Source organism: Leiobunum rupestre, chromosome 9 (assembly GCF_980474605.1).
Source record: "Leiobunum rupestre chromosome 9, qqLeiRupe1.1.hap1, whole genome shotgun sequence".
Taxonomy (NCBI): Eukaryota; Metazoa; Arthropoda; class Arachnida; order Opiliones; family Sclerosomatidae; genus Leiobunum; species Leiobunum rupestre.
In genome coordinates, this window is record NC_143392.1 from 43,362,523 (window position 1) to 43,378,628 (window position 16,106).

At 36.9% G+C, this 16,106-nt stretch overlaps 2 protein-coding genes across 3 annotated transcripts; one reads left to right on the forward strand and one right to left on the reverse strand.

The window, feature by feature from the left end:
- Positions 1-784: 784 nt before the first annotated feature.
- LOC149928479 (transmembrane protein 70 homolog, mitochondrial) lies at positions 785-1,633 on the reverse strand. Its single transcript, XM_090159133.1, has 2 exons — positions 1,446-1,633; positions 785-1,379 (listed from the first exon to the last, which is right to left on the reverse strand). The coding sequence occupies exons 1-2, from the start codon at positions 1,587-1,589 to the stop codon at positions 852-854; spliced, it is 672 nt and encodes a 223-aa protein (XP_090015259.1). The 5' UTR covers positions 1,590-1,633; the 3' UTR covers positions 785-851.
- Positions 950-4,519, forward strand: LOC149928480 (neuroguidin). 2 transcript variants are annotated; one of them, XM_090158131.1, is made up of 9 exons: positions 950-1,071; positions 1,673-1,742; positions 1,950-2,095; positions 2,419-2,641; positions 2,698-2,874; positions 2,946-3,070; positions 3,133-3,237; positions 4,104-4,226; positions 4,304-4,519. In XM_090158131.1, the coding sequence occupies exons 1-9, from the start codon at positions 1,048-1,050 to the stop codon at positions 4,352-4,354; spliced, it is 1,044 nt and encodes a 347-aa protein (XP_090014257.1). In that variant the 5' UTR covers positions 950-1,047; the 3' UTR covers positions 4,355-4,519. The 2 variants fall into 2 exon arrangements, with proteins under 2 accessions (XP_090014257.1, XP_090014258.1); XM_090158132.1 differs by lacking the exon at positions 950-1,071 and having other exon boundaries at positions 1,728-1,750.
- The last annotated feature ends 11,587 nt before the right edge of the window (positions 4,520-16,106 follow it).

Sequence of the window (16,106 nt, forward strand, 5' to 3'; positions counted from 1 at the left end):
TCCGGCCGCCAAACCGTAGAAATAAAGAAAAAAAGAGAATAGAGAAAAGAGTAAACGTGTATACAAGCAACCCCCAAAGACGTCCCGTTCTGTGAAGCGCGTGTGTCGGGCATCTCGCGTGAACCGAGCAAGGACAGTAGATATCTACTGTCCTTGAACCGAAGAACGCGAAAACCCTTAAACGAAGAGACGACAACGTAGCGGAGGACATCGAAATCAAGGGATAAGTAGAAAAGCCAAAAGAACCATAGTTGAGATGGCCTAACTATCACTATTGTAAAGTCAGAATTATTTCCCTCAGTTCCCCCTCATTTTGTTTATTTTGTATGTAGTGTTTTATAAATAAGTGTTAAATAAAGATTTTGTGATTGATTAAGGACAAAGGGTTTTCATTCTGAATTCGAATCTCCCCCCTTTTTTATTTTTCTTTCCCCTGCACGTAACCCCCCCCCCTCTCTCAGATTTAATTCACGCTACGAAAGGCCACGACTCGCATTGTGTCACCATCTTTCCCCGCCTTAGTGAATTAATATCTTTGAGCAAGGGGCCAGGGCTAGGAATGATTTCCGAACCGTACTCGTTATCCCAGCCGATACGATACGTTGTTTGGGAAATATATCATTTTACGACGATTTTCCTAAAAAGGTTGCACACTTTAATAATTCGACGCACTAGGTGTTAGTAGTCCCTGGGCCCACTTAAAAAAAATTCCTTATTTCGGAGCCTGATTAATATTAGATACATAAAAGTGTCTGCAAATTTTTCTGCTTTATTATTACACCGCTTAAGCCTTGGCATAACATGATTTTAATTTTAATTTAATGCATTTTATTAATTACAAGCAACACTATTTATTTTTTTTCACTTTCAATATTATTGCTCTTTTCTAGATGAAGATTTATAGGTTTGTCATACCCCATAAGGTGTTTATAAACAGACATATCAGTAAATTGTTTGGAATCGACAAATAAAGGTTTTCCTTGAACTATAACAGTAGCTAAGAATGTTGGCAATTCTGGTACAACTACGTCTGAAGCTTTAAATTCCATGGCTTTTTCTCTGTTAAAAAGGGTAAGTACAGTAGCTTGGAACTGCAAAGTGTCTTTGTTAAAGTCTAGTTTAATAACATAGCGTTTTGCTATCCAATGAAGTAACACAGGGGTACCGATAATGAAGAAACTTGTAAATATTCCGACTGATATTGCTGCGAATGTACTGCTGTCCATAAGTTTATGAATAATATTAGGTTGTAGAGCTATTCCAATGAAACTTGATGTCAAAGAGAAAGCCTTAACTCTTTTAAGTTGCTTCGTAAGAAATCCTTCATAAACTGTATTTGAGGCTTCTGAAGAATATTCCCTGTTAATTTTATATGGTCCCTGTAAAAATAATGAAATTTTACTTAAAATAAAAAAGATATGAGAAAAAATTAATTCACACCATACATAATTTAGAGTTTCATTTAGCTGTTTGCCAATAATTCTTTCTGTTTTAACAGAAAAGGGACTTGTTTTGATGTTACGAAGATAATATGCTTTGGAAATCGTATGCAAAACGCATTTTCTACCGAGGTTTCCCTTCAGAATCATTTTAAAATTTCAACAACTCTGATGCCAAGGCTGCGGCAAACTGACCTACTTTTCATCAGTTATTAAATTACTTTTGGTTACAGTTTCAATCAGTATTTTGGATAGATGTCGCTGAAAAATTAATCACACATTGTTTATTCCTCGGCGAATCTGGTAAAAATGTACAATATTTTTATATAAAATTAAAAATATATTTAGTTGTGTAATTAAGTTGGTAATTATTAAATTACCTATTTCCTTTTTATTTAAACTTAAGATTTCGTGGTTTTAACGGGTTATTTTAGGATAACGATTGCTATGCTACTCTTCTATTAAGCTGATCGTTTATAAGCCTTTGCTAATTTCAGTTTTATCACTCAGTTTGTTCCATTATGGAAGCGGTGGAAAAGGATATCCCAGAGGCGATTACCACAAATTCAGATGTCGCAAATCAATCATTAGATATTGGACAAACTGTTAAAATCCTGACTAAACGGGTTAAAGATGGAAATTTCAAATCAGACAAAGTATGTAAACCACCGTTCCACCATTGGTCGGAGCTTGGATTAATAATAGCCCTATTATTAATCCAAGGTCTGAGGAGTGAACTGTAAACAACAGCATAAGTTTTAAAAAAGGCTGACGATAAAACTAGCTTTATTTAGGAAAATAAACTTTAAGGGAAGTCATTTGACTTGAAAGTCTGTTAGTCAAAGTACTAGTCTATTTACTTTCACAAATAAAGGTAGTTTTCTCCCAATGGACTTCTTCACTTTTTGCAATGTTTAAATGGAATATTTAAGTTTTCATGTAAGTACAGGCGCTTTATAGAGTAAATTTTTTATTATAGGGCTTAAGCTTCCTAGAAGTCAAGAATCAACTTATGCTCAGTTATTTAACCAATCTTACATATTTGATGTATCAAAAGGTTTGTGGTCAGCAAATAGAAAAAGATGCAAGTATAGATAGGCTTGTTGAGATTCGTACAGTCATGGAAAAACTGAGACCAATTGATCAGAAATTAAAATATCAAATTGATAAATTACTAACATCTGCAACGACTGGAAACATAAGTACACATATTTGTATCAATATCATATCAAAATTACTAATTTTAAAGCAACCCTAGATGAAGATGATCCACTCAGATTTAGAGCCAACCCTGAAAATTTGATGAATAAAATTGAAGAAAGTGAAGGTTCTGATGATAACAATGAAGAAGATAATGATAATGAAGACAAAAAGAATGAGATATTGAAAAGCAGTAGAGCATACGTTCCTCCAAAGTTATCAGCTATGCATTACAGTAAATATCATTTAATATTTAATACTAATTTTGTTATTTAACTCGTATAATTTGTCAATTTTTTAATTTAGGGGGAGATGAAACTGTTTTAGATCAGAAACAAAAACTTTTGGATAGAGCCCGTAAAAGAGCTCTTAGTTCGAATATAATGCAAGAGTTACGGAAGGAATATGATGAGGGGCCGGAAGAAGTTAGGGTAAGATCATATTTAATTTCAATTTGGTCATTTTGTAACGGATGTTTGTTTTTAATTTCAAGGAATCTAAAGACTTGCAACGCCTCAAAGAAGACAAATCTTCTCAGAGGAAAACTGACTACGAAGAAGATTACATGCTCCGTCTACCCATTACTAAACAAGAGAAAGTATGTTCGATATTTATTCATATAAAATTATGATAAAATAATGAGGCAATGAAATTAACGAGTAAATCAGAAAAATAAATTTGTCAGACTAGGTAAAAGGGTGTAAATTTAGTCCTAGCTATGCCCAAGGAGGGTTTGCCCCAGAATATGCTCCTGTTCTAAGCCACTACAAAAAACTATACTTTCTAATAACTTCCCAATATTAGACTATTTTTATGGTTTGAAGGTTTTTTTTTTTTGTATTTTCTGCCTCCCATTAAGCGTTTTCAATATTAAAGGGAATATAACCTCGGGTATTTGGTGTGGAACACCAACGTTTGCAGCTCTGGCCGCTCTTGCCTTTGGCTTTAAAAATGTTTGGCGCCACTGTACAGGGTAATTTGAAAAATTGAAGGGGTCTTCCATAAAGATTGCTTTGCGGGTTATATTCCCTTTAACTAATATTCAAAAACTACAAAATTTCAATTCATATAAAAAAAATTGTCACTTATCAGGTATTGCAGGATCCTAATTCATAGACAATTATTGAAAGATATTTACTTCAAAAATATGCGTTTTAACTTCTTAAATATTCAAAAGTTATTTTCAATTTATTTATTTAAATTTCTCTAAAACTACTACAAATTTCCTATAAAATCCTCAAAACTACTGCAAATTTAATATAAAATCTTCAAAACTACTACAAATTTCCTATAAAATCCTCAAATTACTGCTAATTTCCTATAAAATCCTCTAAAACTACTGCAAATTTCCTATAAAATTCTCTGAAACTACTGCAAATTTCCTATGCTTACCTTTAATTCTTCTAATACCTATCTGAAACATGCCATGTTTTCATTAATGTTCAATTTGATGTATTTAATCAGCACAAATCTCGTCAAGTGGCTACTATGTCTAGTTTGGGAGGTATCGCACATTTTGATGATATTTCTGCTTTGGATGCTGATGTTTCAGACTTCTCTGCTAAGAAGAAAAAAGGAAACAAAAAGGTATATTTTAAATCTTTGTTTATTATGCGTCAATTTCATTTTAAATAACATTTTTCTATTTTTTTTGCGATTACCAGCCAACAAAGAAAATTAAGAAGGGTGGTTTTAGAAAGAGAAAATGGAAATAAATTATTTTTAATTATTCCATCCAAAAAACTGTATCCCTTTATTTGCCACAAAATTTTCAGATTCAAATTCCCTGACCCTTTGAAGAGATTTTCCCTGACTTTTTAAGGCCAAATTTAAATTTATATTTTACTTTTATCAGAAGTTTATAAATTTATTTATTTTTACTGCACTTATATTTCAGTAAAAAGGTTATTGCAATGTTGAAAAAATTAGCCAAATTTTCAAGGAAATAAATGTAATACATAGAATTTATAATAGATCTAGAGTAAAATTACCTTCAAAAAGAGTCAAGATAAAATTGAATTCCCTGAATTTTTACAAATTCTTAATATTCCCTGTCTTTTAAGGCCCATTTTTAAATTCCCTGATTTTCCTGACGTGTGGCAACCCTAATTTAGATTCAAATTAAATTTAAACATAATTAACTTATATTTTTAGTTCTACATTGAAATATATTTAGAGAGGGATTATCCAGTGATTTAAGTCCCAGGTGACAAAACGTTATCCATGCTTTTTCACACAGATAACCCCCCCCCCCCCCAACACAATGGCGGCCATAACCCAAGCTATGAAGTGAAATTGCTCTTATTGTTTTCCTTGTTATTATCTTCCTCACAAATTATTAAACGCCAAAGGGTGTGCGAGTACTCGGCTCGAAACTCTAAGCCTTCTGTAGAATCTCGCTGAGCTTTCGAGTTCAAAGTTTCGCCAAGGTCAAGCTCGCTAAGAACTCGTCAGTCAATTTAAGTGTTGCCGAGTGCTTGATTTGCTAATTTATAAGGCGCGCATGCTCAGTTGTAAATTTAAACTTTAAAAACCTATGTCACAATTTTCAACCAATCAGGGCGCTTAAAAATATTTGACGTCATATTTTTTTCGGTTCCCGCCATTGGTCCATTAGAGTCATGAGGAAGTTTTAGTTCCAGTTTCAGTTTTAGTTTGGTTTTGGAAAGAACTACAACAGTATATATTACTCAAATATTAGCTCAACGTGAAAAGTTGGAAAACTTTTCTCTTTTGAAACAACTTTTAGGGGGTAAAAATTTTAAAATCGCTCAAAATTTTCAAACTCGTTAAAATTCAAAACTCTCCCAAAATTTTCAAGCTCGTTAGAAACTCGGTTCTTAAAAAAAGGGTTAAATTAAAACTCGTAAGCTCGCTTAGTTTTTCAAGCTCAAACTCGAACTTGGAAAGAAGAAATTTTGAAACTCTAACTCGACTCGATAGCCAAAAAGTGATACTCGCACACCCTTAACGGAGTATAAAGAATGGTGGAACAACGAAACCAGTGTTTTTGCCACTAGGACTGCTGTTAATATTTGAGGGTTAAAAGTCTGTAGAAGCTAGGAGCAACAAACACAGCACCACACACAAGTAGAACGTAACCCGTCAAAAGTCGTGCATTTTCTTGTGTACAGTTTTCATTGGTTAGACGCTTTATCGCCTGCTACCATCGGAAGGGGAAAATTCGGAAATTGTCTCCCTCCCTGCCCATAAAACGTTCGGTGTAAAGGCTCGTCCAATGAAATTCGTACACAACACTGCGTTAGCGTGTTTACAGGTTAGCTGCGTTCTCCTTGTGTTTGTTGCTCCTAGGTAGAAGCTTCTATTCCCACTACTTTTGCAAAATTGAGATTAGCTTAGTAGAAGATAATTCATTCGAAGAAGTTGCAACCTTGGATCAAAAAAAGTTGCAGCTAAACAACTCACTGAAGATTTGATGAAAACTCCTACTATACCAAAGTGCAGATTTGTTGGAGTGTGAAATGGGGTGCACCCACCGTCAAATTTCCAACGATTTTACTTTACTTGAAGTGAAGCTTCTAAATTGCGTCTGCTATTGCGCTGCCTACGTAGGCAGCGGCTATTGTTAAAGTAAAGAAAAATGCCTAAGTCTAGGTGTCATAATTACTATTTATTACCATGAAGAAAACACAATTATACTAAAATGTAAATATTAATATTTTAGAGCTTCTATTTCACCCATAACCCTCTAAAGCTTGTTTTCCACTAGCGCGCGTCATAATGTTATTTTCTTTACGCGCGTAAAAACGTTTGAACGTTTCAAAGCTGAGAAACGCGTCGTTGCGCGTGCCAGTGGAAAACAAACTTTATACGATTAATGGACGCTTCAATAAAAGATACTCGGATTTTACTCCCCTCTCCAAATTCATCTGGGAAGGAACTATTTCCGGTCGGTCGATTAAACCGTTGCCTACGTTAATAACGTGATTAAACGGTTAGAATGGCTAGCCAAAAAGTCATATTTAAGCCGCGTTTTTGCCCTCATGAGAATTTTTCGTCAGATAAGAAATCGTCGCCTCACGTGTATAAGGAACATACTAATGTTAATTTTCGATAATATATTTTAAGGTAAAATATATAATGTTACTAAAACTAAGTATAAGAAGATAATATTATTATTATTATCATCATCCTCTTATGGTATAAATAATTAAAATTATACGGAATATTTTTATATTACCGGGCAATTTTAAGGCTTCTCGTGGAGGCAGAGTCAATTCATTTCGTATAAAATTATCTTTTGGAAAAAGATGAAAACTCATTCCTTTAGAACTAAACATATTACTTTTGCAGTACGGTATGCAACAAGTGTTTCCTTTTAACCAGGTAACTTGTTTGGCATGTTAAGGCTTAGCAAAAAACCGATGTTACGTTCGAGAAAGTTTCCAACTTTCTAATATTTCAACAAGCACTATATAAATAATAACTTATGAGTCCTGGCTGTCGGAAATATTACTTCTTGGCAATTTCTGGTAAGATGTTTTATTTAAGCGCCTAAATGTCCTCACGCTATTCGCTGCCAAACGTGGCTACGTTCAGCAGCAGTCAACGAAAAAAAACCCGATGGATTTGATATTTTCCACCGATGAGCTTTTTCGTCATAATGACGTCGTAAGTTGCTGAACGCTTTTATTCAGTCATCGGTGTTTTTTAAAATGCCGTAGCTTTTATAATAGTTATAATAGTATAAATGACGTCAGTCATTGGAGTCACCGACTCTTCCAGCCGATGACTTCGGTGAGTAACCGATGACTATCGTGACGTCAAAACCGGAAATGCGACAAAGCGTCAAGAATGTATTTATTTATTCTCAGGGAGAATGAATATGTTGAGATTATTTTTAGCGTTTCTCCAAATCCACCCGTTGGGCCCCCCGGTATGCTCCTCCGCTTTAATAAAATCAAATAATACTGCAATCTCATTGGTTCTTAAAAATTACGTTTTCCGACGCGATTAACGCTGCTGCGAGGACGCAAAAATAAGACCGCCTTCTTTTTCCCTCCTCCCCCTCCCTTAGCGTGACGGCGTTAGGGCCTCAACGTGTCCGTCGATCGTCTCGACATATTCATTCTCCCTGAGAATAAATAAATACATTCTTGAAAGCGTACAGTAGGAAACCGATGAGCTCTGCTGAACGTACCCCGTATCTGCTAATATTAAGTTACATCGAAACGCGTCATCAACACTAGGTGGTTTCTTTTCGCCTGTTCTCGGACTAAAAGTGTACTATTTTTACCCTAAAACGTTTTATTCGCCTGTTCCGGGGTGAGAATTACTCCGGCCCATAAACTATTCGCTTGTTCCGGAGTATTAGGGATACTCTTTTTACTTCTTCTGAAAAGGAGGTGGGAAATAAGGATTTTTTTGAAAGTGGACGTAAGAATAGCGTGTTTTAACTTTTAGCCGTTTTTTTGGTGAATTCTAGGTCTGTGCGAGTCATAGAAATAGAAATGCGACCAGTACCACTGCGCTATCCGGTAATCTCAAGAGAAAAGGGAAAGATAGAAAGCTTCCATGAGAGTGCGCCATTTATTAAAAAAAAATTGAAACTTAAAATTTTTAAATAGATTTCGTGCTCCCACAAAGAATACTAGTGATTCCACTCTCATGGCAGCCTTCTTACTCGTACATCTCCCCCTGTAGTACAGAGTCGAAGTACGGTCGAAAAGTCGCTTTGTAAGCGACGACCAAATGTTGACCTAAAAACGTTCGAACGTTTTTCGACACTAAAACCGTAAATCCTTTTTTGGGACTATTTATAGACTTAAAATAGACCTTATATTTAATTATTGGATTCGACATTCACTTTATGAAACAGACCATATGTATTTAGGAAAAGGGGATATTTTAATTATTTTCTGACTATTTAATGATTTTCTGAGATTATTTTTTCTTCACTTTTTTTCTTCAAACTTATTTGTATTTGAAAAACGCGGCATCTAATAATTAGATCGGTTTTGGGTCGGAAATAAGCATTAATATAAAGTCGGCCCGACGTCGTTTCGGAGTCGTTTCTTAGGTCTATTAAAAGGCGGTAAAGAGTCGACGTTTTGTAGTCGGCCGACATTTTTTTTCTCCAAAAATACATATACTTAAAACTTAAGCGAGAAAATGTACAGCTCTAAATTGATATATATTTTTAAAAGTGTTCTTTCTACACATTGATAATAAAAGTTAAGTCGATATCTTTATAAAAATATCTGTGTAGTGTGTACACAAGGAGGATAGGAAGGGAGGCGAAGTAGGAGGGATGAACGCGCCAGCATCCTTGTAAGAAGTTTAGCGCGAACTCAGCGGGAAAATTTCGGAAAAATGGCGGCAACACGTAGCTATACGGCCGCAATCTTGCCGCCATTTTCCCGAAATTTTCCCACCGAGCGCGCGCTAAGCTTCTTACAAGGATGCTGGCGCGTTCATCCCTCCTACTTCGCCTCCCTTCCTATCCTCCTTAAGTCTTTCTTGGCCACATACTTTACGAAAGTATTTTAGGTAAAATAGAGTACACGACGGGGCGATTTTCTGTTTGGACGAATCTATCGAAATCAATTTTACGGTTATATCATCTTAATGCTACTCGCATACGCAATCTCAAAATAACTTCTGTAAAAAGACTGAATTCGGACCCAAATAAAGGCAGTGAGATAATAATTTTTTTCCTGATTGCTATATTTCCTCAATTTTATTTCTGTGGGGGCTCTGACCTCGTTTGTTTTTCCTTGTGGGGGCTCGAGCCCCAAAGTTCATTTCCGACAAACTCGTTGCCCTCATTTTTTAACCTTTTTTGCGTACTCGCGTAGCGAAATTGGAACTGATAGTCAATGGAAGTCAGGAGCAACAAACACAATGAGAACGCAGCTAGCCTTTAAACACGCTAACACAGTGCTGTGTACAAATTTCATTGGACGAACCTTTACGTTGAACGTTTTACGGAAAGGGGGAAGACAATTCCCTAAGTTTGCCCTTCCGCCGGCAGCAGGCACTAAAGCGTTTGACCTTGGATTAATTAATCCTAGGTTTGATCAAAAATTGATCAATGAAAACTGTACACAAGAAAATGCACGACTTTTGACGGGTTGCGTTCTCCTTGTGTGGGTTGCTGTGTTTGTGCCAGTACAACAGCACCGCTTCAGATTTTGGGACATACCTTGAGCAATGAGTCTGTGCAACCTGGATGCATGCACCATGGACTGTTTATTAATGAAAGATTCGGCAGAAAGTTCATGTTTAAATTCAGTTAGCTCAGCTGAATCTCGGGAGACAATATTTCCAGACATAAAGAATAGCTTTAACCGCTTCTATGATAATACAGCTTTGCCTTCAGACTAGAACGTGAAATTTCCAAAATTCAAAATTTAATATTTTTTCATCTTTATATAACCAAAGATCAGATTTCATTCGCATCTTTTCCTCAAATTTCGGCGTATTGCATATGGTAGTACGTAAATTTGTACAGAGATGGCGATACTATCGCAACAAAATGGAATTTTAGGATTTCTTGTAAAAACTCCCATAAACGAAACCATTTAGTAATCGTTAAAAATTCAAAGAATAAAAACTCTTGTTTTTATCGCAATTTTTTTTTCTTCGCGTGCATGAATATGCGAAATATCAGCGATACACAGGCTGCGGTCGGAATCTTCTCCTCCCAAAATGCTGCGCGACTGGTGAGGGATACATTTTGTGCAACGTAAAGATAGCAAAGATGGGGGAGGGTTGGGATGGGTTTGTCAAATCTCTGTTTTATGAGAACAGCAGCTTTTTGGCGTTATATTTGAAACAGGTTTCGGTGTTCGAGATATTTGGCTTACATCGAAATACTCCACCCCCTCATCCGCGGGCGAGAGGTTAGAGGGCGCTGCGATAAAAGGACTAGGAGAATGTTTGGTGGGAAGCCGCTCTTTAAGGAGGAGGGCAGAGTGGTGGGTGTTGGGGTCGACCCTCGCTGACTTTTCTCGATAACCCTTATCTGCCCTATGCACCCTTGTTGAGATTTATCCCTGCCTTCAATCGCTCTTTTATATAAGTTCCGAAAGGCCAGCAGCCAAGGCGATAGCGGGGGCCTGCCAGCGCCTGTCCGCCCCAACCCCACCCCTTTCCCCCGAATCTTTCGCTCCTGTAAAGTAAGCTTAACGGTGAGAACGGGCGAAGAAGAGCTTTTAATTTTGTTGCGCGTACAAAAGACTTTTTATTCGTCAGTCTTCCGCCGGTATCGTTGTTTACAGACGCTTTCAAACTTGGCTTAAAGGACTTAGGTCTCCGCTTTAAAATTAACTTTATCGGGGACTTAACCTCACTATCGATGTCAGAGAAAACTTAACTCTAGCAACATCGGAGAATTTTTCGAGAAAATTCCACTTCTTAGCAAAAATTAAGGCGAGGGGATTAACTATAGTTGACCGTTTAAAGTTAGTTCATATCTTTAAAATAAATTCTACGGTAACTTTTGGTCAATATACTATTTTTAACAAGTTATATTTTTTGTTTGTTTGTGCGTGTGACAAATTGAAACATATCCTAAAATCGTTCAAAATTTGAGGGTGCAAGTAGTTTAAGGGGTTTTCCCCCGAGATCTTCGGTTTCCCCTTCCATAAAAACTTGTTGAGGTTAACGGTAATAGTTAGTGTAGGGAACTGTTGGCTCGCGTGGCTTGCAGGGCTTGCCACCACCCTCCTACGCATTGTAACCCGGCCACCTGAATTAAAGGCTTTAAAAGTCGCTCGATGACTTAGGCCTAGGGTGGTGCCTTGGGTATTAGCCTAGCTGATTATTATTATTATTATTAAGTACAAAATTACGTGTTTTAAGTCAGGTGGCGGAAAAGGAGAAGTTACCTGATTTGTTCAAACGATTCTGTCGATTTTTAATGTCTCGATATATCGGTTATTTGAAGCGGGACACGTTTTATTTGAGTCGGAGAATTAGGCTTAAGTTTCAACTTTATCCAATTGCGCTGGCGCCATCTGTTTCTATAAGCAGATACTCTTGCAAAATATGTTAAGGTTTATTTTACCAATAACACGATAGATGGCGCCAACATGATTTGATTAAGTTCATTTCCTAGGCCTAACTCGCCAACTAAACAAATACTGTCAGAGATACTGTCCCGCGAAACGGTAGGTCCTGGAAGGCGGATTTGGATCTCTATTTATTCTACCTCATTGGTTTGAAAATTTTCATTGGTCCGTTCTAAATGTTACCGATAGATGTCCCTACAGCCAACGGGCAAGATGGCCGGTAGCTGGATTCGGTGTATCCCCCATAACAACCCATTTTGACACGAGGACGCTTTTTCTACACGTAAGAAATATAAGAAAGCTACGAAAGCGGAAAGTCACGTCCTAGATGCCTACCGTGACATTTTTTTTCTTGTTTAACCATTAATTAATTACCGCTGCCATTTGGGTATCATTTGATGCCAACTCTTACGACTGCTAAACAGTTCTTTCTCCAAATTTAATTAAATATCGTTGAAAACGCGTCGACATTTTTTTTTATGCCAAGTCGAATTACAAAGCCGAAATCGCACGCTGGGGAAGCGCTTTTTGATATGTTTTAATTAAAACAGCTCACGCGGATTCCTCTTTGTATATATATTATAACTTCCTCGAAGAATTAGCTCCGGAAACAACGCGGTTGGTACCCACACCATCTGTAACCCTATATCTTTGGGCTGGCACGCATTTCCTTAAGAATCCTTTATTTAGAGATATATGAAAAAGTCCCGAATCAAAAGCTGGAAGCTGGCCTTTGCCTACGCTATTGTATTACTCTCGTTTAGAAGAGAAGTTTTGGAACAATTTTCCACAACTCCTACTTTCGTTTTTCCTCGTGAACTTACCGCGACGGTCTTCGTTGGTTTTGACCGCCCCCCCCCCCCCTCCTATTCCATTCTCTACCCCCCTCTTCTCCCCCGCGCGAGCTGGCCGCGGCAGTTGAGATGAAAATAGCGCCAGGTGTCGCTAGCAAGCGAAAGAGATGAATGAGGTGAGAGAAAACGTAAGGCCAGGAGCGCCACACTCGGTCGTAATAAAGAAATAACCCTCCCCTCTCTACCCGCCCGCCGTCATATAATTCTACGCGATATCCGTCTCTCTCGCCCTCTTCTGGCAATCGGGGGTATTACGGAATGCAGAGTTCCGGAAGCGGCGTACCTTCGCGTTCTTTGGCCAATAAGCTGGCTTGAATTTGACAGCGCTCAGGAGAGGGGGGGGGGGGCGCCTTTAGGCATTAGTGAGTTCGGAAAAAAACTGCCCCACAGCCCAGACGAAGATTGGTGGTTATTAGTTGGGGTAGACTTATCCACACAAATGATCCAGATGTATTCCATCCTACAGCATAGACATAACGCACAATTTTTAGATTTTGGGCGAGGTCAACCTCCTTAATTTGACCCTGAACTTGCCTGAAAAGTTAGGAACATTTCTAGAAGGATGATCGAAAGTTAATCTATAATACAAGACATACGGAAGTTAAATGATTTTTAAACCGAAGCAGTTTGACCAGAAGTGAAGCTATTGCAAAATAGGATTAGTTTGACCTGAAGCTAAGCTATTGTAAAATATGATTAGTTTGATCGGAAGCGAAGCTATTGTAAAATAGGATTAGTTTGATCGGAAGCGAAGCTATGGTAAAATAGGATTAGTTTGATCGGAAGCGAAGCTATTGTAAAATAGGATTAGTTTGATCGGGCTATTGTAAAATAGGATTAGTTTGATCGGGCTATTGTAAAATAGGATTAGTTTGATCGGGCTATTGTAAAATAGGATTAGTTTGATCGGAAGCGAAGCTATTGTAAAATAGGATTAGTTTGATCGGGCTATTGTAAAATAGAATTAGTTTGATCTGAAGCGAAGCTATTGTAAAATAGGATTAGTTTGATCGGAAGCGAAGCTATTGTAAAATAGGATTAGTTTGATCGGAAGCGAAGCTATTATAAAATAGGATTAGTTTGACCTGAAGCTAAGCTATTGCAAAATAAGATTAGTTTGACCGGAAGCGAAGCTTTTGCAAAATAGGATTAGTTTGACCTGAAGTGAAGCTATTGTAAAATAGGATTAGTTTGACCCGAAGCGAAGCTTTTGCAAAATAGGATTAGTTTGACCTGAAGCTAAGCTATTGTAAAATAGGATTAGTTGGACCTGAAGCGAAGCTATTGTAAAATAGGATTAGTTTGATCGGGCTATTGTAAAATAGGATTAGTTTGATCGGGCTATTGTAAAATAGGATTAGTTTGATCGGAAGCGAAGCTATTGTAAAATAGGATTAGTTTGATCGGGCTATTGTAAAATAGGATTAGTTTGATCGGAAGCGAAGCTATTGTAAAATAGGATTAGTTTGATCAGGCTATTGTAAAATAGGATTAGTTTGATCGGAAGCGAAGCTATTGTAAAATAGGATTAGTTTGATCGGAAGCGAAGCTATTGTAAAATAGGATTAGTTTGATCGGAAGCGAAGCTATTATAAAATATGATTAGTTTGACCTGAAGCTAAGCTATTGTAAAATAGGATTAGTTTGACCGGGCTATTGTAAAATAGGATTAGTTTGATCGGGCTATTGTAAAATAGGATTAGTTTGATCGGGCTATTGTAAAATAGGATTAGTTTGATCGGAAGCGAAGCTATTGTAAAATAGGATTAGTTTGATCGGGCTATTGTAAAATAGAATTAGTTTGATCTGAAGCGAAGCTATTGTAAAATAGGATTAGTTTGATCGGAAGCGAAGCTATTGTAAAATAGGATTAGTTTGATCGGAAGCGAAGCTATTATAAAATAGGATTAGTTTGACCTGAAGCTAAGCTATTGCAAAATAAGATTAGTTTGACCGGAAGCGAAGCTTTTGCAAAATAGGATTAGTTTGACCTGAAGTGAAGCTATTGTAAAATAGGATTAGTTTGACCCGAAGCGAAGCTTTTGCAAAATAGGATTAGTTTGACCTGAAGCTAAGCTATTGTAAAATAGGATTAGTTGGACCTGAAGCGAAGCTATTGTAAAATAGGATTAGTTTGATCGGGCTATTGTAAAATAGGATTAGTTTGATCGGGCTATTGTAAAATAGGATTAGTTTGATCGGAAGCGAAGCTATTGTAAAATAGGATTAGTTTGATCGGGCTATTGTAAAATAGGATTAGTTTGATCGGAAGCGAAGCTATTGTAAAATAGGATTAGTTTGATCAGGCTATTGTAAAATAGGATTAGTTTGATCGGAAGCGAAGCTATTGTAAAATAGGATTAGTTTGATCGGAAGCGAAGCTATTGTAAAATAGGATTAGTTTGATCGGAAGCGAAGCTATTATAAAATATGATTAGTTTGACCTGAAGCTAAGCTATTGCAAAATAAGATTAGTTTGACCGGAAGCGAAGCTTTTGCAAAATAGGATTAGTTTGACCTGAAGTAAAGCTATTGTAAAATAGGATTAGTTTGATCGGAAGCGAAGCTATTGTAAAATAGGATTAGTTTGATCGGAAGCGAAGCTATTGTAAAATAGGATTAGTTTGATCGGAAGCGAAGCTATTGTAAAATAGGATTAGTTTGATCGGAAGCGAAGCTATTATAAAATATGATTAGTTTGACCTGAAGCTAAGCTATTGCAAAATAGGATTAGTTTGATCGGAAGCGAAGCTATTGTAAAATAGGATTAGTTTGATCGGAAGCGAAGCTATTATAAAATATGATTAGTTTGACCTGAAGCTAAGCTATTGCAAAATAAGATTAGTTTGACCTGAAGTAAAGCTATTGTAAAATAGGATTAGTTTGATCGGAAGCGAAGCTATTGTAAAATAGGATTAGTTTGATCGGAAGCGAAGCTATTGTAAAATAGGATTAGTTTGATCGGAAGCGAAGCTATTGTAAAATAGGATTAGTTTGATCGGAAGCGAAGCTATTGTAAAATAGGATTAGTTTGATCGGAAGCGAAGCTATTGTAAAATTGGATTAGTTTGATCGGAAGCGAAGCTTTTGCAAAATAGGATTAGTTTGACCTGAAACGAAGCTTTTGCAAAATAGGATTAGTTTGACCTGAAGCGAAGCTATTGCAAAATAGGATTAGTTTAATCTCAAGCGAAGCTATTGCAAAATAGGATTAGTTTGACCGGAAGTTAAGGCATTGTTAAACGGAAGCAGTTTGACCGGAAGTGAAGGGATTGTTAAACGGAAGCAGTGAGAGCGGAAGTGAAGGGATTGTTAAACGGAAGCAGTGAGAGCGGAAATGAAGTGATTATAATAAAAGGGAGCAATTTAACTGGAAGTAAAGCGTATTAAGCGCGAACTCGAAACCAAAATGAGGTGGTGTATAATAAACGAACTTCATTTCCGTATTTGCCGTGCCAGTTTGATTCGGGAGAGATGCATCGGGAGGGGTAACAAATGGTCATCGTCCCATAGAATGGTACATAAAGATCGAACATAATTCCTTCTTTCGTTTCCACGCCACCCTACCGCCGACACGA

Excerpts from the sequence above, each read along its gene's own strand:
- LOC149928480 (XM_090158131.1), top strand. The coding sequence starts at position 1,048 with ATGGCTTTTTCTCTGTTAAAAAGG. Across the intron at positions 1,072-1,672 it reads CTTTTTCTCTGTTAAAAAGG|TTTCAATCAGTATTTTGGAT; the intron begins GTAAGTACAGTA and ends TTTTGGTTACAG. Across the intron at positions 1,743-1,949 it reads TTTATTCCTCGGCGAATCTG|TTTGTTCCATTATGGAAGCG; the intron begins GTAAAAATGTAC and ends TTTATCACTCAG.
- LOC149928479 (XM_090159133.1), bottom strand. The coding sequence starts at position 1,589 with ATGATTCTGAAGGGAAACCTCGGTAGAAAATGCGTTTTGCATACGATT. Across the intron at positions 1,380-1,445 it reads TAAATGAAACTCTAAATTAT|GGACCATATAAAATTAACAG; the intron begins GTATGGTGTGAA and ends TTATTTTTACAG.